General features: G+C 35.1%; 4 protein-coding genes and 1 long non-coding RNA gene across 6 annotated transcripts; 1 reads left to right on the plus strand and 4 right to left on the minus strand.

Moving 5' to 3' along the window:
- Positions 1-2,820: 2,820 nt before the first annotated feature.
- On the minus strand, positions 2,821-3,474 carry LOC108340057 (uncharacterized). The gene is made up of 2 exons (XR_001833148.2): positions 3,306-3,474; positions 2,821-3,208 (listed from the first exon to the last, which is right to left on the minus strand). It is a non-coding gene; the product is annotated as an uncharacterized LOC108340057 (long non-coding RNA).
- Positions 3,475-4,330: 856 nt separating this feature from the next.
- Positions 4,331-8,651, minus strand: LOC108340720 (autophagy-related protein 3). Of its 2 annotated transcripts, none has more exons than XM_017578258.2 (10): positions 8,340-8,651; positions 7,982-8,052; positions 7,716-7,826; positions 7,463-7,629; positions 6,502-6,587; positions 5,815-5,866; positions 5,297-5,362; positions 5,056-5,183; positions 4,692-4,793; positions 4,331-4,596 (listed from the first exon to the last, which is right to left on the minus strand). In XM_017578258.2, exons 1-9 carry the CDS (start codon positions 8,498-8,500, stop codon positions 4,697-4,699), a joined length of 939 nt encoding a protein of 312 aa, XP_017433747.1. In that variant the 5' UTR covers positions 8,501-8,651; the 3' UTR covers positions 4,331-4,596; positions 4,692-4,696. The 2 variants fall into 2 exon arrangements, with proteins under 2 accessions (XP_017433747.1, XP_017433749.1); XM_017578260.2 differs by having other exon boundaries at positions 6,502-6,575; positions 8,340-8,650.
- Positions 8,652-9,059: 408 nt separating this feature from the next.
- On the minus strand, positions 9,060-10,553 carry LOC108339620 (pentatricopeptide repeat-containing protein At5g66520). Its single transcript, XM_017576781.2, has one exon. The coding sequence runs from the start codon at positions 10,551-10,553 to the stop codon at positions 9,060-9,062; it is 1,494 nt and encodes a 497-aa protein (XP_017432270.1).
- Positions 10,554-12,419: 1,866 nt separating this feature from the next.
- LOC108338845 (COP9 signalosome complex subunit 4) lies at positions 12,420-18,173 on the minus strand. Its single transcript, XM_017575888.2, has 15 exons — positions 17,976-18,173; positions 17,641-17,772; positions 17,402-17,553; positions 16,465-16,568; positions 16,295-16,355; positions 15,856-15,948; positions 15,656-15,756; positions 14,422-14,530; positions 14,292-14,336; positions 14,148-14,216; positions 13,978-14,069; positions 13,828-13,870; positions 13,424-13,483; positions 13,138-13,197; positions 12,420-12,654 (listed from the first exon to the last, which is right to left on the minus strand). Exons 2-15 carry the CDS (start codon positions 17,768-17,770, stop codon positions 12,580-12,582), a joined length of 1,194 nt encoding a protein of 397 aa, XP_017431377.1. The 5' UTR covers positions 17,771-17,772; positions 17,976-18,173; the 3' UTR covers positions 12,420-12,579.
- A 1,288-nt stretch (positions 18,174-19,461) lies between these two features.
- LOC108340711 (BAG family molecular chaperone regulator 7) lies at positions 19,462-22,805 on the plus strand. The gene is made up of 3 exons (XM_017578242.2): positions 19,462-20,324; positions 21,655-21,945; positions 22,380-22,805. The coding sequence occupies exons 1-3, from the start codon at positions 19,617-19,619 to the stop codon at positions 22,608-22,610; spliced, it is 1,230 nt and encodes a 409-aa protein (XP_017433731.1). The 5' UTR covers positions 19,462-19,616; the 3' UTR covers positions 22,611-22,805.

Consider the following 22,805-nt stretch of genomic DNA (forward strand, 5'->3'; position numbering starts at 1 on the left):
GGATCCAAAAAAACGGGTATGTGATACCGGAATCTGATAATTCGGGTTTTCATGCTTTTATATATATATATATATATATATATATATATATATATATATATATATATATATATATATATATATGGTTGTTTGTCAGTTTAGTCCATGAATTGTTACTCAGTTTTTACATTACAAATATAAAAAGTCATTTTGTATAATTAAAATTTATAACAATAAATAAATATTTCTAAGTTATAAATGATATTATAAATAGAGTTATGATAAAAACATCATGTAAGACTATTTTTAATTATGAATACTACTGAGAATATATTAAATTTTTATTTATATTAAAAATGAAAAATAAATTGATTAAAGATATAAAATATTAATAAACTTATCAAAAATAGTTCTGATTGAAAAAATAAAAACAACTTGGTTGAAGATAATTATTAAAAATACTGTCATTCAAATAGTTATTCTAACATGCACATAGAGATAATTATATAAAATAAATACTTTTAAAAAATATTTAAGATTTATAATAAATATTATTGTTAAATATATATATATATATGTAATATTATTTTTAAAATATTATTAAGCTAAGAAAAATTAAGAAAAGAAATTAAGTATAGAGATAGAGATATTAGTAATGTTTCCTCTAAATGTAGTAAATATGGACTTTAAGAAAAAGATATTAAACATGTTTAATTGAAATAATAAAATCACTGTAGATTTAAGGTATTAAGACAATAGTTTTGGACCTTAAAGTTGTTAATTTTTTTTTTCATAATTTAAATTTTGACAAATTACGTTATGAGGAGATCAGTCTCTATTAGATTAGACTTTCAAGATATGTTATTTCCATAATTTATAAAAATTCTAAATGTGTTTGGCTTATAAAGTTACATCTAGTTTATAACACAAGTGTACATTTATATGTATAACTATTGGCATGATCATTTTTACACATTAGGTGAATTTTTATCAGATAAGAAGGTATGATAAATGATTAATAAAAAATATATATATACTGCTCTCCTGACTTTCATTGCAAGAAAAGCCTTCTTCTGGTCCTTAAAATTCACTTGGCAAGAGGAATTCAAAATACTATGTTCTTTACCAACTTCTGTACTATATGATAGGTTTGATTTTGTTTAATTATTTATGAAAGATCATATTTGGGTAGCTTTTTTAAATGATAGTATCTGGATAAAATAATCCATCATGGAGTACAATCCAGTTAAAATTTGTAATGAAATGACATTAGTTTTTCTTTTTTTTAGACTTGTGAAGTTTTTTACTTACAATTTCTCAGTAAGTTGTGTTTAAATAATCTGATATTTCATCTCAGATCCAAACAATCATCTTAAAATTTTTAAAATTTATTGTTACTTGATAGGTAGTCATCTCTGCAGAGTAAACCTGATTAACATATACAGACTTAAAAAATGGCATTTCAAAATTAGTTCAAAAATAAAATCATAATACAATGCAAAGCTAATTGCAGTCTCAGATATGGAAACAATCATACATAACAGAAATAGTACAAATTTGATGAAAAATAGATAATGAGGTATTACTAGAACCACATTGGATTGTGATTTCAATTTCCTCAAGTAGTCAAATCCAACTTCTCTCTTTGCTCTAATTCTTCTCTCCAGATTATCTCTAATGAGAAGCACTTACCATGTAGAACAATTGTGTCATACAACCCAAATTAATCAAAATTAAAGTGGTGAGCATGGAGAGAAAATAGTAACATTCAAAAACAACTGGACAAGTTATTGCACCATTATTATTGGTTTTCAAATTCTGGAGAATTTGCCACCAATGCTTCCCAAAAGCTTCTCTTCATGTAAACAAAGCAAAGACAGATAAAAAGAAATCCAGATTCAGAAACTAAATTCAATTTCAAAACACAGAACGGAGAACAAAAACTAATTCAGATTATCCCCATCTTAACAAAAATTGAATGTGATCTGCAATATGTTTTGATAAAAGGAAAATAACAAATAGAAGTTATAAATGTGATATGCAACTTCCTTTGACAGAGAGATTTTTTTATACCTTTTAGACAAGAAGATCAAGGAACAATCTCTTACAGTTTAATTAAAGGTAGAAATAGCTATTAAGTTATAAACAATGATCAACGGATTTGTCCATTGGAAAAAGCATATATAACGCCCATTTGAAGCAAACCCTGAAATTTAATCAGATAGCATTTGTAGTAGACAACAGGAATTGATAGATAAGATGGAGGGTTCTAGACAAGAAAAGCAAGGAATAAGATGTCTCACACTTAAATTGAAAGACAGAAACAGCTATGAAATCATTTATTTCCAATTAAAGATTATGCTGAAAGAGTTCCAGTTCAAACAGTCATTTTATATATCGACCAAATTCTGTTCTAAGCTTTCAAGGCCTGTTCTAAGGTTTGCCTTTCCCATTGTTTGTTCCTTGTAGACTATTTTCTTTTCAACTTTCAAATGGTTAACTTTCAATATAGCATACTTGCATTGCCTGAAATAATATAATAACAGTAATACCTCTTGAATATGAAGTAAATTTCAAGCTAACGTCCTAAAAATGTAGTAAAAGAATAGACAAAGAAGCCGACAAAAACACAATTCATAAAGAAAATAGAAGAGGAACATATAGAGTTCAACCAAGTCAATAAAGTACTGCATTCTTGTAACCGTTAAAAATGTCGTAATACCATTTGCAAGGGGGCAAAGCAAATGGAAACTTCAATGCCAGAAAAAAGTGTGGCAAAGGCATCAGAAACCTTCAGCAGTGTGGATTATAATTCTAAACAATCACTGTTATGAACGAGAATTCATGAAACTAATAATCAAATTATTCTATCACAATTATTATTATTAAATATTGATACAACTGAGGAATATCATCGGGAAAGACATAAAGTTCAGTTCATAATCATCCCTTTACCATAACACAGTACACCCACAAATCAACTCAAGAATCAGAACCATCTAACTTGATCTAACGTGAAGCAGAATCAAGAGAGGGGTTTGGTTTTTTGAGTGAGCATGATGACTTGAAAGCCTCAATCTGTGTCTGACATTTGACATAATCTCCCTTGTTCTCTTCCAAACACTTTTTTAAAGCCTCAACATCACAAGCTGAATTTATTTTCTTCACAGTGCTGCTATCCCCAGCTTTCTGATCCATAATCTCCAATTGAAAACCCACTAAAAATAAACTTTGGAGTTCAAATTATAGAACAAGAAACTGAGTTACGAAGTCCAGTGTTATGTGACTTGAATTGATTGAAAATAGAATAAACAAAAATGTAGTACCGTAATGAAACGCAGTGTAACTGTGCAAACCCTAAGCTAACACCGCTTCGGAATACCACTATAGACTCCGGCACCATACGAACAGAACCCCGTATTCATAATAATTATTTTTAGTTTTTTGTTGCATATATATTTTTTTAAATTTTTTTTTTAAAATTGTAGCAATTGTTTTTATTGTGATACTATATTGTATTTTTAGAAAAAGTAAAGAAAATAGTTACTTTGCACTGTTATGATATGTTTTTTCTTTATATCGTGTTAACTGTCTTACTATTATTATAGAAATAACGAGAATAATATATATATATATATATATATATATATATATATATATATATATATATATATATATATATATATATATATATATTTGCTAACTATTTTTTCTATTTAAGCTTATTTGTCGAAATATAAATGAGATTTTCAGAAGTGATTTAAAACCTTATATAGCCAAATACAAAAGTTGTAGTATTTTATTTTTAACTCTTAAAAATGATCAACTTATCTTCCAAAAAAAACTACTTAACTTGATAAACTTGAACATTTACACATTTATAGCTAATATATAAAGAATAACGTTTGCATTCTAATCAATTATGTATAAATCATTATTCTTTTTTATCGGCAGTTGATTTGAGAAGTGATAGATTTGGATCTTTTAAATTATATGAGATTTGAATGAATATTGACTTTTGCCCATGAAACAAACTAGAAATAGCTTTGAGTCTTCATTGCTGAAAAACTACAGGCTTATATTTCAAAGAGCTTCGATGATCATAAATAATAATTCTATATCTTTCTAAAATGCGATGTCAAAACCAAATTTCATTCACCATTTGAAGCTTTAAATAATTACATAATTGGCCATTATTTACAATGAAATAGCAAAGTCTAGTGATTAGAGCTTTCTCCTGAATATTACACATTCTGGCACATTTTCCCACATCCTATTTTCGTTAATAATTACAAATTTTGCAAACACTACTATTTTGAAGCATCTGCAGAACATGCTGAGTACTCAGGAGTGGAGTTAACCTTGTCTATTTCATATTATAGGGAGAAGAATGGCGTTAGATACACGAATGTGTGCCAATTATGTACACATCTTAAAGGAAATTGGTCCAACATATTGATAATCATGACTCACACTGTCATAATTTACATGACATGTACACCAACTGTGTGACAACCAAAGATTATGCTCAGAAATAAACAGAAAGCATTGGTGCTCTGGATCACTGGAAACCAACACTGGACAATATAATATGCCCTTTAAAGTAGCAGCTACCATCTGAAAAATTAAAACAGTGCAAATCATCATAATGACTAATATCTGTCATGAAAAGAGTATTAACTGGGTAGAGTATTAGTAATAATCACAATTACCTTGGTCAATTGCTGGAGCTACCAAGATCAAAGTCCATGGTGTAATCGTACTCAATTGTTGGAATTACAGAAGCCATAAATTTTAGGAATAAGAATAGGTACCTACAGAAATAAGAATATGTGATTATGTCATTTCATACATATGAACACCCGAGTATAAATCATTACGAACAGGTACTTCATTTTAGATTCATGAACTAGAAGAAAGGGGGTAAAGTCCATATCTAATGGCTATACATCTGTGAAACTAAAAATGGTAAGGAATATTTGTGTTGTTGAAGCCACAACATGGCGTATCAGTACTCATAATATGGATGAATTATTTCTACACATGAAAGAAATATCTTAGGAAGAAAGGGTTTACTTGTCAACTTCAGGCTCAACACCACGTGACATCAAGACATCAATGATTTTCTTCATCACTGCTCCATGTCGACATGGATGAATAGATGCATGCTTCCCAGGCAAGTGAGGATGGTCTTCAATTGTTACCTGCCATAGTTTTAGTTACACATTGTGAGAATTAAAGCGAGATGGCCTTTATTATGTTAGAAACTGATAATAAAAGGCTATCTATCCATCCATCTATCTATCTAATATCTCACCGTTTTGCGAGCATGGTCTTGACTAACATCTTCAAGGACAAGTTCTGGTTGCAAAAGCATTCTTGCCTGCCAACGAAAAGAGATGGAATTACTAAATTATTTACAAAGTTTCCAAGGTATAGCTGGAAATGGTGAGAGGTTTATATGTCTCTACAACTATTTCAACTAAAAAATAAATCATCAAACAGTCAAATGAGAATACAGTATGACAACAAATTTCACAGGTTTCAAGTTTGATTTATGTCAGCGACGTCTTCATTTTTACAGCACCAATTAGTTCATAGAGATAACAGAGGGAGGGACACACAAATTATTCATTCCGTATTCATAAAACTTTGAAGAGTACATTCATTTTCTGTTGTCCACACGTTACCAATCGGATCATTTTTTTGGTTACCTATTCAATGCTTTATATCAGTAATTCTAGTCCTAGCTAAAGTAGCTTTGCCACAGTCCTCCAATAGATAATTCAAACATGACTAAATTATAGTTACAAGGATCAAGTGAATAAAACAAACCTCATCATACCCAGTAAGCCATACTCGTGGTGTTTGATAATATTTATCATACCTGCAAAATGAGCAGGGTCGACCTTTAAAAATCATTGCCAGAAAACTATTTAATTCTACTACAACACAAGATTTTTTTAGGGCGGGGTAGGGTTGGGAAGGGAGGGGGGGCGGAAATAGGGAAGGGGGAGAGAGACAGAAAACAGTGTTAGAGAACAGAGGTAAAGAGATAGGATAAGATATCTTTGAAAATAGAAATTTATAGAACTTCTGATGCTGCTGTAGGCAGAAACATTTAAAAAAGTAACCCTGTTTGCTGACGTTTAACATTTATAATTCTTAGAAACAATAGGCGTTTAAGTTTAAAAATGCTTCGGCTTTTGTTTCCAAATTAATTGTTCATAACTAATATTTTTTTTGAAATTGTCAAAATCTTTTTAAAAGAAGAGGCAGAACCAAACTAACAATGAATTTCACATACCAAAGTTTTCCTGATATCATCATAAATAGCAACTTTGTGGAAGCAACCATAATCAGAACATCAAAGAGAAGCCATAGAGATACATGAAGATATTGAAGTCATGAAACATTTATAATGTAGTGGGATACCATTAATAAGCCTAGTTGAGGGTTAAAAGCATAGACCAAAATGCATAAAATGACAAACATGAAAAATCATATTGAAACTCATCTTACGTGATGCTGACATCATAAGTTCGGGTTCGTAGAATATTATCGTCATCAGGCTCATGAGCTACTATATACGTGGACTGAAGAGTGGCCTCCCATTAACATAAGAACAAATAGTTACAGAAATCACATTTCTTAAATCAGTATCAAACAAGTAGAAGGGATAATTAAAAATACATCGTTAAAAGAATAGATAAAACGAATGCAAAATTAAATGAAATATTACGACAAAATATGTACATAAAACACCAAATAAACCCTCAGGTACATCATGGCCCAGGCCTACTAACTTAAACACTAGAAAGGGTTGGTGAAACAGTCAGTTAACCAAATTATTTTCCTCAACCATCACACTTTCAAGCGATAATGAAGAGTTGAGAAAGTATGTCTAATTAAAATGTGGTTCTACAGTCATTCTAAATGCTGAAAGCGGATCTAATCATGCATCAACATTAAGCTATTTATTTGACATGATGCACACTGAAACAAATGGGTTTGGTGCATACCATAGTTGGTCAATATGCATGATCCTCCAGATTTCAATTTAAGGAGTCATTAAAGGACTTGGGCACTCACACTCACAGATTGTCACTTAGTATATGGCAACTGAATTTGAATAAAGGCTTTCAGCCAGTAGAGAAGTATGTAGACTTCTCAAAGTATAAAGATGGCTATAAAAATAGACACAGTAGTAAATAAAAATAAAAGACAATATGAAAATTATTCTAAAAAAGTATGGACACCAAAAATCTCAAATGTATCCGCAGCAGCAGCCGCATAACTGCTATTAGGACCTCTCCTCCCAACTTCTTTCCCTATATATCTATTCCTTTGACACTATTACATCTGACAGTAGCAAACTATATTTCCTTCATTTGATTCAGTAAAATTTAAACATCAAGTCCCAAGTAAAAGTACAACGATTAGGAAACATAACCTCTCTTCTGAAAAAGCAGTATCAACTTACAGGATCATTTTCAATAACATTGGAATTATCATCAAAGTCTGCCATATCCGGAATATCGTCGTCATCCTCAGCTCCCATGTAAGAAGGAATTTGCTTAATAGAACTCTTTTTGCTGATTTCTAGGCTTTCCATGGAAGGTAAATTATCATCCTCATCAGATTTGTTTTCTTGAAAAAAAAATGTAAAAGCATAAGCTATGAGGATTAAAGCCAAAGCACAATACACAAGCCACCAGTCCAACAGCAATGTATACCTTTAGGTTTCCCATGAGTTGCTAGCCAGCCATCATCACCATCAAGCAGAACTTCCCCTCCGGAAGCTTCGTATTCTTCTTCAACAGATGCAGCCCTCCGAAGACAAGGCACTGTTAAGTATTAAGCAACTCCAAAAATCAGTATGATAATGAAACAAAAACATTCAAGATCTTACCGCTTGCTTTTAGTAGAGGAAAACAAACATCAGAGACAAAAAAAAACACGCATGATGTGGAGGCATACTATACTCAGATCTTAATCATACCGTTTCTAGTGATCAATATCTGTTTCTCAGGTGGCAAGTATGGCTTCCTCTTCCCTGGCTCACCCGATTCCCTATTAAAACACAGAACCACACAAATTAACAGCTGGTAAGAGCCTACATACTAGTGTAAATTCCACATTTACTAATACAAAATGAAAAAAGAAAACCCTTTGCTACAGGACATCCTCAAAGAGTACCATACGCTTCTACAATATCATTCAAGCTGTGCCGTCGAAATCTCTTTCAAAAGGAGCAACTTTTGGGATAAAATAGGCAGGATGAAATTAAATACCCAATACCCATAACCAGAAAAGCCGAAGAAAATTGAAAATTAGACAAAGGAAGGAATTGGAATTACCAGGACCAGGTGGGGCATTTGGCAACGAGATTATCGCCGGCGGTAACAAACTCGGAGACACTGAGAACACCCTTTTCTTTGAAGGCGGAAACGGTACGCGGGCCAGTGATCCTCTCGACGGTGCCTTTGAAAGCCTCGTGAAGCTTCTGAGACAGAACCATCTCTTCCTCCCACTAAGGATTTTGGGAAATTGAAAAGGAGATTGAAGGAGGAAGAGGTAAGGGTACGAGGAAGAAAGGTTTTTGAGATTGTCCCTTCAACAACACGTTCCCTTTGTCAACACCTCATCGAATAGAATACTATTGCTGAAAATGTATATTTATAACATCACACAAAGGGGCAAGGGCATCATCATCGTAATACTGATTTCCTCTCCGAATATTTATTATTATTTTTTAGTAAATAGTTTACATAGGAAAACAAAACCTTAATTTCGGTAATATATGACAAGATAAATTTATAACTAAAATATATCATTAGTTATATTTTTGAAAAATCGTTATAGTTTTATTTCTAAGCATATAAATAAAAGTTCATATAAAAAATATATATAAAGGTTTAGATAAAATTATCCAAATTTTTAAATACATGTTTACTTGTGGATTAAATTCACTCAAAGTTGTAGATTAAAAGATACAAAAAAATTAAACTTTTTTAAGAAAACATGAAAAAGATAAATTTTTTATATTCCTCTGGAACCTTAGGATTTTCATGAGTGGTTCAACAGTGGATATAGAGTTGTTCGGAAGAGGAAGCAGAGCCATGAATCTCTATGAAACTGGAAGCAGTGAGCGGCGGCACAGCTCTGTGTTTCATCAGATTCCTGGTGTCTATAACAGCCTCCCACCGTCCCATTCCGGCGTAGAACTTCGCCAGAACAACGTACCTTCCACTGTGCTCACATTCAAACTCCACCAAATATCTCCCAATTCTGTGACCCAACTCAACGTAGCCATGCATCAAGCACCCATTCACCAAACACCCCCATAAGGCTCCGTCAGCTTCCATTTCCATGCCACTCATGAACGCCACCGCCTCCTCGATCTTCCCGGCTCGAGCCAACACATCAACCACGCAGCCATAGTGCTCAATCCAGGCCGCAATCCCATGTTTCTCCCTCATGTATTGGAACAATGTAACTGCTCTGCCAAACAGCTCTTTGTCATTGCACGCTGTCAGAACGCCGATGAAGGTAACACCGTTGGGCCTCGGGCCCACCTTCTCCATCTCCGCAAACAGCTCAAGGGCCCAACGATTCTTCCCGTTGATAGCCAGGCCCAGTATCATGGCGCTCCACGCCGCAACGTCTTTTGTTTTCATCTTACCGAACACCCGCTCAGCAGGTTCCACGCACCCGCACTTTGCGTAGAAATCGATCAACGCCGTTCCGAGCTCAACTTCGTGATATTCTAACTCTCCGTTTCGGTGTACATAAGAGTGAATCCACTTCCCTTCTTCAAACGCGCCGGTGGCAGCACACGCGCCGAGAACACTCGCCAGAAGAGAGTTATTGGGCTTCACGGTTGCAAAACAGTTTTTCTTGAGGTCACGAAAAAGCTGAATGGCCTCGCGGAAGAACCCGTTTCTGACGTAGCCGGAGACCATTGCGCTGTACGACACGTCGTTTTTGTCGGGGATTGCGTCGAACGCCTTCCTGGCTTCGTTTACCAAGCCGTTGTTGCAGTAGCCGGTGAGGAGGCTTGTGCAGCACGCGACGTTTTGGTTAGGATTTTCGTCGAACACGCGGCGCGCGGCTCGTGTGCAGGCGTGGTTGGAGTAGGCGGCGACGAGGGAGGTGGCGACGTAGGGATCGGCGAGGTGGCCGAGTCGGAGGATGAGGGAGTGGAGCTGTTGGATGAAGGAGAGAGAAGGGGAGGCTTTGGAGAGGAGGAGGGTGAAGGTGCGGGCGTTGGGGCGAACGGTGTCGTTTAGCATTCGGAGGAAGAGGGAGGAGGAGCGGCGGGAGAAGGCGGCGATGATGGTGTTGTAGTGGAAGAGAGTTGGGAAAGGGATGCGAGAGAAGAGGGTATGGGCGTGGCGGAGATCGGCGTGGGGAGAGAGAGCGCAGAAAGCCAAGAGTTTGCTTGAGATGAAGGTGAAGCGAGCGAGGGAGGTGGTGATGGCGTAGGCGTGGATTTGCTTCATCTCTCTCATGCTTGAACATTGTTCCAGAAGGCTAACAAGGTTGTGTTTCTGTAAGGTAGAATTCATCATCCCCACCAAACAACAACTTCCAAGAACTTTATTTCATGAGGCAATTGTTCCAAGAATAAAAAACAAATTTTGATGAGGCCATTTATGAAATTATTTTTTGGAAATGATTATTGAGGTTTTGGAAGCAAAAAGAAAACCAAAACGGTTGAGTGAATGAGGTGACAGGCAGTTACCATGTATGTATAAGAGTGGAACAGTTCGTGGAAACACAATAGGCAGTGTTTGAAGAGAGAGAGAGAGAGAAAGTGTAAAGGAAAATGACAAAGAGTTGCAAAAGATTGCAGGAGAAGCTTGAAGAACTGCAGGGTATGCTGGAGGAAGCGTTGCTGCTTGGCCCGGAGACTCACTCCCACGACTCCATCTCAAGAGTCATCAAACAGAAACTTGCTTTCGTGAACAACCTGCTAAACGCTGAACTTGCTTCTCATTCCTCACCACCCCCTTACTTGAACCACATTTCTGAGCGGTTATTCGCATTGCAGAGGAATTTTAATAAATGGGATTCATTCAGATCAGTACAGCCAGGTCATGATATGGACAAGGATTCCACTTCCTCTCACACCGATTCCTGCGTCAACGATGATGGGGAAGCGCTTAATGAAACTGGTATGGTTGGTTTCGAAGACCCTGAAAAGGTTTGTCTTCATTCTAATGAGAAGGGTGAGGTAACTGACTGTGATGAGGAAGAGAAAGAGACGGGAGAACTGAAGAATGGATCTGATAATTTGGTATCTTCCGATTATGAAGAGGCAGAGGAGTTTTTTGAAGAGTTTGCAGGAGAGAAGGAGCTTGTGGAATTTGAGGGTAATGATTTGGAAAAGGAAGCGAGAAGAGAGAGTACGTCTGGGGAGAGATGTGGTGCACTGATTTGTGGGGTTGTCATTGGGATGATACTCATGATCTTCATCATCTTCATGCTAAATACTTCTGACTGGTTTTATCATACAGAAGAACTGAGTTTTGCGGTTCCAACTTAGAAGTATGACCTACTGAATGTTAAAATCTGCTTCTGTGCTTCTTCCACACAATGTACTTCCAAAGACATTCAACAACACTACTACACACAGTTTGTAGGCACTACTTTGTAATTCGGACTGAGATCAGTTCGTACAATCTATTGTGTAAATTGAAACGGAGGGTGACTTGAGTGGAGGAAAGTTGAATTATTTTTCTTATCCAAAACTATCTGTTTGATTACTAAGAAACGCTGAAACTGCAAAATAAGGGGGGTGATAGCTATGTATTTCTATTATTAATATATTTTTTATCTCTGGTTAAGAGTGGAAGTCGTTGAACAAAAAGTATAACAAATATTTTTTTTGTTTCAGATTTATTTTATTCATAATAAATAAATAAATATATAAATATATATATATATATATATATATATATATATATATATATATATATATTACATTTTAATTGAAAATATTTATGCACCTTCCTTTGGTTTTCGCCTTACAAAATCTTGGCACATTTTCTTGCATCAGGAAACGGTACCCTTCTTTAATATCCTGAAACACTCGTTCTGAAATGAAATTGCTTGCAGGATTTTAATAAAATAAAAATGGAAAAAGTACAATTTCTTGTCGTAAGAACTTAATTGTTTGGAAAAGATTGAATAATAGAAAAACCACTGCGTATTTTTTTTTTCCTGGATGGTCCTGCTAATGTTTTTATCAAAATTAGTGGAGCAAGATTCTTTTCGTTGATAAATAAAGTTGATGTTAAAATGCAATGGACAAGAAATAAGTGGACAACGTCACTTAACCACAAAACACTTGAATAAAAATGTCTCCAAAATAAAATACCCATGAAAAATAATAACGAACCAAGTTGTACTTCGAGTTCTGGTTAAGTATAGGCAGTAATTAAACAAGCCCTTGGATAAACCGAATTTTGAATCTAATATGAGGAAATTAATGGTATCGTTTGTATAGTGAAGTTCACAAAAAATCAACAAGAGAAAAAAAAAGATGCTTTACTAAGAATGTATAAACAAAAGAAATTGTCAAAATCATCCACGTTAAACAGGAACTGGAAAACCCTTCTTGGCCATGCTATCCAAAACATCATTGAGGGCTTGACATAGGCCTACAATCTGCAACGAAATCCATCATTAGTAAAAGCTTGAGGAAATTGAACCGTTGAAGGTTTTCTCTAATGCGGCAGAACATGCTAGTGAACTAAACAGTATGGTCCTCAAAGAATAGGTGCCAATGAATTCTTGGGTTAACACATACAACGCAACGTTTCATTCTACAAGTACATTTAAGCACAAAATGCGACATACTTCAGGTTCATAGGAATCGGTTACATATATCAAAAACTTCAACTAAAAACCAAATAATTCATTTGAGATTCATTAATCAAGAAAATGATTAAAATTGGAAAGAATGTCTAATTTTTCAGAGTTTTAGCTAATCATACTTTAAAAAAAATCCAATTGTGTGCTCCAATATTTCACTGGAAATTTCATAAATTTAGGTAGCCGCCGCAGTTGGGGTGGAGATTCATTGATTATTTATTTAATCCACCGATAACCACTGCATCCAGAGATATCAGATCTTTATAACAAAATTACCTGTTGGTCCCATCTCTGCAACTCTTCAGTGTCGTCATCAAAATGTATGACTGCTTCAACCTGCAATAAATCACACAAAAATTGGCCACTGCTCCTCAAAGAGGCTAAAATAAAAACCTAGCAATATGTTTTCCTCACTCTCAGAACAGCTAATAGCTCCCCTCCTGCATCATACCCCAAACCCTTTTCCTAATTCCCATCTAGCAGTCCAACAAGAGGATTCCTTTAATTATTATTTCTATTTCCGTTAGTTTATTCATAAACAGAGGTCAATGGTTATTTATACCTGATCGATAGATCCTCTCATCCTATCCTCATAAATCATTCTTGATGCTATCTTCTCAGCCTGCGAAAAATAACTGTTAAGAGAGAAAAACTAACACAAATAAAATCTAACAAGCTCTACAACCACAGACGTTAAAGAGAGAAATATTATTTACACACTCTCTACCCGACTCAATTAATTTACAGATTCTGATGCTCTCGAGAATGATTTTGTAACTTTCTATCGAGAGTGTTAGAATGTGTAGCAAGCAACCCTTAAAAAATACCCAAGAGCAATTTCCTTGTGTATAAAAAATAAATATATCTTCATGTGAAAAACAGACAAACAATAGATACATGAAACAGTAAATTCAACAGAGAAGTGTGTTTCTTTCTATAAAAGGAACCATTATTAATAGTTCATACCTTGTGAGGTGGGATCCCCAACAGCGTGCCTAGCTCACCAAAGCTGCAACAGAGGCATACGGAGATTAAGATGCATGAAACACATAAGTAATAATGTTAAAATAATGTACTTATAAGAAAGAAGTAAGCAGGTAGCATAATTTCCCAAACCTGATATTAGTATAAAGTTTGCTTGCGCTAAGAAGATTGTGCTCAATCATAGCCCGGTCCAGTACAGTGAAATTGTCTGGAAGAAGAGCTTTCTGTGGGAAAAAGTGAAAGCTGAGGCGTGCCTAATATGACTCCCAAAACTATGAAGATACAATATAAATTTAGATAACCTGATGTGGTTTCAATTCTTCTGAAAAAGCATCAATTTCTGGTTTTCTTAGAATTCTCTCCAAATAAACCTGATGTAGAAGGGATTCAGATAATATGATTCAAGCAGAGAGCCATGCAAGACATGATTAGTGGGGGAGAAATACCTTCTGCAATATTGGATAGATCTTCAACTTTGAGCACCGCTCATCCTAATCCAATCCCACAAACCTTAATGTGATGAAATTTGACCTTTGCAAACAGGACTTTTAAATATTTAATGAGTGAAGCATTCACCTTGTACAGAGTAGCGAGAACACGGGAACGCTGAGGTCCTGCAGCTGCCAATATGGTGCATGTAACAGCAGCAGATAAAGTTTGCTCAAGTGCTTCTTCATTAATCTCCCTATAACATTATAATTCAATCCATGTGATACTGCCTAAGAGTAATGCTATTTAAGAAATAATTATATACTTATATGTAATATAGGCTAAACATTAACCACAATGGACACATGCAAAGTTATAACAAATATAGCTTTCATTTCAGATTAGGGGACAGTAAAGTTAAAGGTCAAGGATATGTACAACCTTTACCATCATTAGACCGTCACTCACAAGTTAAGTTCATCATTTGGTCTAATAAATGCTGAGATACCACATTGAAATATTGAGTGTTAATTACATGAAGTAATACTGTCTGTGAACCAAGCTGAAATGCAGTTTAGGAATTAGATTTATTATGGACCAAAAAGAATGTCATTATTATGATAAGAATTACCAAAGGCCCCCACTAACTAATTTCCATGAATTTATCAAGTAATGGACAATATTAACAAATATACACAGTTTGCCAAAACTTCACATGAAGACAGTGTGTTTGTATATGCATTGTCCAATGGCAGATTGCCATTGAACACAGTTTGTGACTGCTTCCAAACACAAACAACACAGTTCTGTTTACGATGTCAAAGGTTTTCATACTCTGCCACATATATCAGGTACAACAGTACTGAGCATTCCATCGAGCATCCCTGTATATTAGTTAGTCAGAAACTTTGGGGCTATTTTATTTTAAAATATGTTCTGTTTTTACTTTTAATTATCAAAATGTCACCTCTTATTCACTTTATTTCTAATTTAAAAAATTAGGATAAAATATATATATAAATCAACAAATAATTATTTTTATTTTCCTTGCACAAATATTTGAAAACAGAACAAAATGATAACAGGGAGTCATTTTTGTAATTAAAAGTAAATTCAAAGAATGAATACAGAACATTTTATGAAACTAAATAATCCCTAATTTTCTCAATTACGACAAGCTCTAAATTATGTTATCTGCAACAATAGTTACTGCAAAAGCAAATCTAAGCTGAAGAATATGTAGGCAAACACAAGATACCCTTCCAACTGCAGAAAAGGGAGGCACAGTGACACAGAATTCAGATGCATGCAGATTCTTCACTCACAAAAATGATTATGAAAAAACTAAAATGAGGAAAAGATTACACCCGAAGATACATACTCGTCTCCTATTTTCCTTTTCTCAATTTGAGATATATCATAATAGCGTAATGCTGCTTCCAAAAACTTCCTCTTCAGATCTAAGATCCTTGCATAGCAAACCTGAAAACAAATAGGAAAAAGATGGAAAAACAGGTAAGGCTACGCTCAAGCATCCTACTTTTTGGCCCAGTTACACCTACGCAGTTATCATTTTCAAACCTTGTACTTTAAATTGAGTACTTCATGCTGACTACTGCTGACCAAGAATGATGCTTTATTAATAAAAGCCTCAGCATTGACAGCATCGTCGTCCTGCAAAACAAAATTTGTTTCAAAATAAATTATGACTCTAGTCTGACATTCATAGCAAGTATACCAGTCATATTTTTAAATAGGGAACAGATGTCCCCATACTTACAAAATTAAAATTATTCCTTATGTACGTGCTTAAGAGTATGAGGAACGTGAATGTTCCAGTTATAAAAACATTGTCCTCTTGAATATGAAGATGTTGAACAAGAATAGGTAGGACATGCTTTGAGACTCTAAAAATCATAGAAACAGATACTCATGCGTGTCACTTGTTATGACTTTCATTTTGGTCTTAGCCACTACTTCAGATCAAACATGAATTTCAGTGCACAAAATAGTCAGATACCTCAAGGTATAAACAAGCTATTTGGACACACTTTGACAACCTGAATGCATCATCAATCACCCTGATAAATAAATCGAAGTACAAATAAGTTAAAGTGACATTCTCAAATTCGAGAGAATTATAATACTTTACACGAGCAAATAAATATGGGAGATGAGAAATTCTGAGACCTCATTCCTGAATCTAGGTCAATACCACTGAGCATTTGAGCTGCTTTTGACCATTGCTTCTCAGATTCATAAAGCTCAGCGAGTTTCTCTCTAATAACTAGAACCTATAATAAAATAACAAGTGGGATTAGAATAATTAAATTGAGTAGGCCGAATACAAGAGGAAGGAAAAATGTAAACTTCACCATAATAGGATGATGGATCAAAACAAAAATATATGAAGAGATGATGAGAGACACTTTTTGCTTGGAAGCAAGAAACATTCACAATTACAAGTAACCACTTTCTAATAGAATTTTACTCTGGCAAAAGTGAATTTTATTTGTTTTCCTTAAAATCTAACTTCACTTTGTCTTTCAACTTCTCCACGCACCAAAAACCCTTTTGACTGTGATAGAAGCAGAAACACTTTTTTGATAAAGTTTTTGCATTCATAACTAAATTTGTCATTCTGATAACAAAAGAATGATTATTTCCTCTCCCAGCCACCACTACCTCACTACAATTTATACAATTACACTAGAGAGCGCAAAAGTTGTGTTCAAAATAACTAAATCTAACTTTTTTTCCGTTTATCTTTTGTTTCACATAATTTAATTCCTAAATAAGCAATTACACTAGAGAGCGCAAATGTTGTGTTCAAAATAACTAAATCTAACTTTTTTCTCTTTATCTTTTGTGACACATAATTCAATCCCTAAATAAGCAAATATTAAACCAAATAATAATTTACTAATGGCGAAGTGAGGGCAGAGTTCGTCAAGAAAATGACAAGCATGTTTTTAAAAGTGGCGTAGATATATAGTAATTTTTCGTTCTTGGCCTCAAAAGAGAAAATACTAATTGCAATTAAGTAGTAATAACTAAAACTTTCCTATTTTCCGAAATAAAACAATACAAGCATGCAGTATTTCATCTGAATATACAAAAATTAAACCTGCTCTTCGAACGACACAACACGAGGCTGAATTTGGGCAAGGGTGTAATGAGCAATCTCTTTCTGTATCTCAGGCTCCAATCTTCCCAACTCTTGAGCAAAAGTCTGCAAAAGCTGCCGCGAAACTACTAATGGAACATCATCTGATAACACTGAAATACGAAATATGAAGGTCTGAGAGCTTGAAATGGAGGAACACTAACCACAAGAAACCCTGGATGAGATAAAAGACACTTAACTGTGATCGATGAATTTCCTAGACTGAGCAATGTCATTGGACGAAATGACAGCTGCGAGTATGCTCTTATACTGCTCTATTTTTTGCCTCTGGTCTGTAATCGCAGAAGCGCTTGCAAAAGCACTCTCCATCACTGTTGCACGTTAACATTCATCAACACAAAGCAACCAAATGTATAAAACCTAAATTAAGAAAAACTAGTCTAAAACTTCCGATTCTTCAATATTTCGAGCAACTCGTAATCATTAACAAATAAAAAAACACCAAAGACAAATACATTAATAAATAAGCGCTGAAAAGATAGTGTCTAAGAAGTGAAGGGTGAAATCGGTTTACCTATCGGCGTTGTAGGAAGGTTGAGCGTCGCCGAAAGTTACAGGTTTGGCCGGTGGAAGTTGTGATTCCTCACTCCTCCGTCGTGAATTGGAATCAACGACAAACTCTCGAATTTCAACTATGAACTCAACTCTCTTCGCCTTCGTAAATTGTCCACGCCACGGCTCTCAATCGGTAATGAAATTGCTCCACCCGGTTCATTTGACCCACACAAATTTCCAACATTCGTTTTCTTGGGCCTGCGTCTTCTTCTTCTTGCTTTCTTTGGGCTGGGCCTAACGATTACCGAATGACAATTACTTTCTGCATCTCCATCAAATTAAACTCATAATACAACGAAAATACTTAAATGTCCTTCATTATTACTTGAATTCCTGCTGTTTAATTATAGTTATTTATAATATTTTTTATTAATTCGTAATATAAAATTTAGTATCCTACAGACAACATTTTTTAATGAGAACAAAATATGCAATCCACAGAGACAGCTGAAATTACGAATGTTTCTTTTATTAAAAAAAGCGAAAATATTGTCTAGCCGTTTTATTAGTATGTAATATTCATCATGTTAGTTGATAATTAATCAAGTTAGGCATATGACATACGACACTTTAAAACTGAATTACCAAAACATCTAAAAGAAACACTTTTAAAAAAGCTGTTTGAAAAATAAATATGCCTAAAAAATTAAAGAACATGGAAAGACAGTAACATCTTCAAAATATTAAATGAAAAATACTTTTAGGGAAAAAAAATTAGAAAGACAATTCATGATATATTGCAAAAGAAATATATGCATGCAAAAGAAAATTAACGTTAAATCTAAACAAGTAATAGGCCAAAGGCATACTTAAAAACTGATGGTAATGAAATACAGAAGAAAAAAAATAACACATTTATCACGTTTTTAATAATAAGAAATTTAATGCAATTTAAATATTAATTTCTTTTTCTATTTCATATTCAAAATCATCATGATAAATAAGATTAACAAAAATAACACCTCAAATCCACTTATGTATGGTGATTAACCAGTCGTAGAAGCTTTTTTTTTATTACTTTAAACTATTTTTAATTTTTTTTATGTGTGATTGTTTTTTACTATTATTGTGGGTACGTGTGAAAAACTTCTACATGCTTCCCGTGGATTTGAATATTTTTTAGATTCCAATATGCAACCTGTATTTGATTTTCTTGTAACAATGTTGACAAATGCACATTAACTTTCTCTTTAACGGAGGCAGACTTTTTGGCCTTGAAAATTTTACAAAAAAGAGTATCGCAAAAAAGTGAAATTTAAATAGAAAGGAACAGTGAGAAAGTGGTGACGAAATGAGAAAAAAAAAATGCTGGTTTCACATGGCAAACCACAAAACATCGACATTGCGTCGCAGGAGCAAAATCATGAACGCGGGACCCATTTTAAATATCCATGTCGAAATTCCCGATTTGCCCTCATCATTTCCGTTCCTCTGCGTCCTCGTACCCCTCATTTCTTTGTCGTCATCTCCATTCCACTCTTTCTTTAAACCCAACCATTCCCTTTCAACATCACAATGAATCATCGCTGACACTGATCGTTCACTATAATATTCCTTATTCAATTCCGACCGAGTTTCATACCGAGTCCACTCACTCACCATGAGCCGATTCAGGCGATTTCAGCTCATTGAACAGCCATTCCCGTTATGCTACTCCTCACCCTTCCAAACCCTAACATTCCCCTCCTTTCTCGAGCACTCTCTTGACCTTGATCTCGACCTGTTGCTAGCTCCTAGCTCTTTCGACGCGGATCTGCTTCACGCGCCGTCGTTGGCCTACCGCCGCGTGGAGAGCCAGATCGAGACGGAGTTGCGCTTGCAGAGCCTGGGTGACCGGGTCGCGGAGCTGGAGTCGCGGTTTGACCGTCTCATCAGCGGCGATCGGAAGTACACTTGGACCGCGGAGATCAAGGGAGCGGAGAAGAATGGGTTTGACAGGAAGTACAAGTGGGTTGCGGAGATCGTTGAGGAAGAGAAGAAGAAGAAGAAGAAGCAGCAGCAGGTGAAGAAGGTGGTGAAGGATAAGAATGTGACGTGGACGATTCAGCTGGAGAGTGAGGGTGAGGAGGAAGAGAGGAAGAAGAAGTTGGTGAAGGGTGTTGCGAAGAACGTTAAGTGGACGGCTGAGATCTCGGGAAAAGGGAATAACAGTGGGAACTCTAGGAAGTACACGTTTCAGGTGGAAAGTGGAGATGCTGAGAAAAAGGAGAAGTTGAAGGAGAAGGAGAAGGAGAAGAAGAAGGGAAATGGGTTGCGCATTGTGGAGATTCACGAGCCAAGTAATCATAGAGACGTGGTTTTGAGACAGGTTGGTTAGCCTTCAACACTCTTTGAAATTTTCACGTGCGATCTTGTTTGTTTTGGTAGTTTTAAATTTGTGACTTTTAATTGGGAGCTCAATAATTTGGTTGTTGGTGGGTGAGCAAGTTTGAGGTCATTATCAGGGTCATATGACAGTGATGCGTTTGGATTTAGACTGTCAAGTTTATTAACGCGACGTTTTTTCGTACTTTCCATGGTCATCAGCTATTGCTTTGAAAGTACCTTATAGGCCGGGGATCGGAGACTGGACTCGGGTGGGGGGAGGGGGTAAAAGTTAAAATGCCACTATTGAGTAAACAGGAGGAAGCTAATACAAACTTTTATCCAGTCTGAATAATCTAACTAATGCTTTTTAGGAAACAAAAAGGATTGGATAAATGGAAAATTGTCAAGACTTAGTTGAACGGTTTGATTCGGATTGGAAGTGAATGGTATCTTTGTAGTCCATTGTATGACTAGATAGGATTAAATGTTCAGTGTATATGGACAGATCTAGTTAAGTTAACATTACTGGTTACCTATCTGCTTTGTGATTCGTAATATAAAGAAATACATAGTAAGTGCAAATCGGTAACTAGTAAAACTATGGCATTAGAACCTCGAACTCCGGCTTTGGAGGGTGTGCTCCATTTGAAAGTTTACTAACGCGCATTTGCTGTCTATTTAACTACTTCTTTCATGCCTTGCATGTGTCCCATTATAAATAAAAATAACGTGCAAGATTATATTTTCTAAATTTTGTTGATCTGTTCAGAATACAAACCTGTATATTCTGGAAACAATTTGCACATATTTATCTCTTGTGGATTCTCTTCTGCCTGAATCTGCTCTCGTTATAGTTCTACTTGGGATAATATGTACTGCTTCTGACATCATCTTTCGACTAGTAGTTGTACGAGTTCACTTATGTAATTGTATTTTTATTCAATGTTTTTACTTTTGTTGTTTTATTATCCAAAATGGTAAAAAGAAAAAGGGGAGGGGGGATTGAAGATATGCAGGTGAAAGTAAAACCCAAAATGCCCGAGTCATGGCTAAATTCTTGTTCATAAACATTAACTTCATATCTTGTTGACAATGAGCTTTTTTCTTATTAGCGGGTGCCCATTAATCCTAATTGTGCTCTGGCATAGGAGATGCTTTGTTAATTTTTTTTATCAGCTAGCAGACTGAATATTAGCTGCTTTTCACCTTTATATTTGATTTCTTTTTTATGAATTGTGCATTCATACTCATAAATGCTATTATATTTAGAATTTGGAAGATTATCAGTATGCTGAGTTATTCTTTTTGTATCCAACTTCTTGTTGAGGAAGGCATTTGCGAAGAGGTTTGGAGCTGTGCAAAATGATAGGGGCAAAAGGAAGGATTTCTCTCCTCAAGATGCTGCTTTGTTGATCCAGATCAACTTTAGAGCTTACTTGATCCGTAGGTCAAAAGCTCTCCGGGCCCTTAGAGAACTGGCTGTTGCAAAATCTAAATTGAAGGAAATCAGAGCCCAGTTCAATAACTTTTCTTACCGACGTCATGTAGCTCGTGATGCAGAGGAGCGCCAGCGATTTTCTGAGAAAATCATCGTCTTGCTTCTCACTGTTGATGCCATTGAGGTACGATAGATCTCTCTTTATTGATTAGATTGAACTTTTTCCACAATTTTGAACTCTGCTAAATGTCATACCAGATGTTAATTTGGTAGTTAGCCTGTAATTTAATTTTGTAGTCCAGATCGTAGAATGCAACCTAGAAGTAAAACATGTATATACAAGTCTGAATATTCATATGTAACTCATATTGTGTTCATCATAATCCTTACTACCTTGTTTAGTCATTGGAGAATCTTACTGGATGCTGTGTCTCATCTAAGTGTAGATCTATGTTTGGTTTAGGAATTAGTAATGGAAGTTCTCATTATTTCTGAAAAAAATTAATAGTGACTCTGATGATGTGACTCATTATAAAATATAAGTTCTAGCTTTCTGGAGTAATTTTGTGCGCCATTTACTGGTTTATCTAACAGGTTTGTTTATATTCTGTTTTGTAGGGAGCTGATATTATGGTAAGATCAGCGAAGAGGTCAATGGTGGATGAGCTAGAAGCAATGATTGATGTGGTTGATCCCCAGCCTGGTGGAAGATCAGTATCACTCTCTTTCAAAAGAAGGACATTTGATATGCCCGATGGAGTCATCCGGAAGGAAATTGAAGAAGGAGTTGCACAGGTTGTGCAAATGCTTGAAGAAGCAGAGAATAGCAGCAACACCTTTGAAGCATAACTGTGAGATGAAAAACGTAATATTATCCTAGTATTCCATGCTTTCCTTCCGCCGTTGTCGTTTGTTGGTAGAAGTATTTTAGTCTATGTTTGAAAGACTTCTAAATTTAGGCTTTTCATCCAATCGTTGTTTCTCTGAACTTTTTGGCACATTCTGAATGGAAAGATTGACTAGTGTTGGAGCTTTTTTCTTTAA

Source organism: Vigna angularis, chromosome 5 (genome assembly GCF_016808095.1).
Source record: "Vigna angularis cultivar LongXiaoDou No.4 chromosome 5, ASM1680809v1, whole genome shotgun sequence".
Lineage (NCBI taxonomy): Eukaryota > Viridiplantae > Streptophyta > Magnoliopsida > Fabales > Fabaceae > Vigna > Vigna angularis.

Excerpts from the sequence above, each read along its gene's own strand:
- LOC108340711 (XM_017578242.2), top strand. The coding sequence starts at position 19,617 with ATGAGCCGATTCAGGCGATTTCAGCTCATTGAACAGCCATTCCCGTTA. Across the intron at positions 20,325-21,654 it reads GAGACGTGGTTTTGAGACAG|GCATTTGCGAAGAGGTTTGG; the intron begins GTTGGTTAGCCT and ends TTGTTGAGGAAG. Across the intron at positions 21,946-22,379 it reads TCACTGTTGATGCCATTGAG|GGAGCTGATATTATGGTAAG; the intron begins GTACGATAGATC and ends TCTGTTTTGTAG.
- LOC108339620 (XM_017576781.2), bottom strand. The coding sequence starts at position 10,553 with ATGATGAATTCTACCTTACAGAAACACAACCTTGTTAGCCTTCTGGAA.
- LOC108340720 (XM_017578258.2), bottom strand. The coding sequence starts at position 8,500 with ATGGTTCTGTCTCAGAAGCTTCACGAGGCTTTCAAAGGCACCGTCGAG. Across the intron at positions 8,053-8,339 it reads AAATGCCCCACCTGGTCCTG|GGAATCGGGTGAGCCAGGGA; the intron begins GTAATTCCAATT and ends GTGTTTTAATAG. Across the intron at positions 6,588-7,462 it reads ATGTTATTGAAAATGATCCT|GCCACTCTTCAGTCCACGTA; the intron begins GTAAGTTGATAC and ends TGTTAATGGGAG.
- LOC108338845 (XM_017575888.2), bottom strand. The coding sequence starts at position 17,770 with ATGGAGAGTGCTTTTGCAAGCGCTTCTGCGATTACAGACCAGAGGCAA. Across the intron at positions 14,337-14,421 it reads TTCTCGCTACTCTGTACAAG|GATGAGCGGTGCTCAAAGTT; the intron begins GTGAATGCTTCA and ends GGATTGGATTAG. Across the intron at positions 13,484-13,827 it reads TGGGGATCCCACCTCACAAG|GCTGAGAAGATAGCATCAAG; the intron begins GTATGAACTATT and ends TATTTTTCGCAG.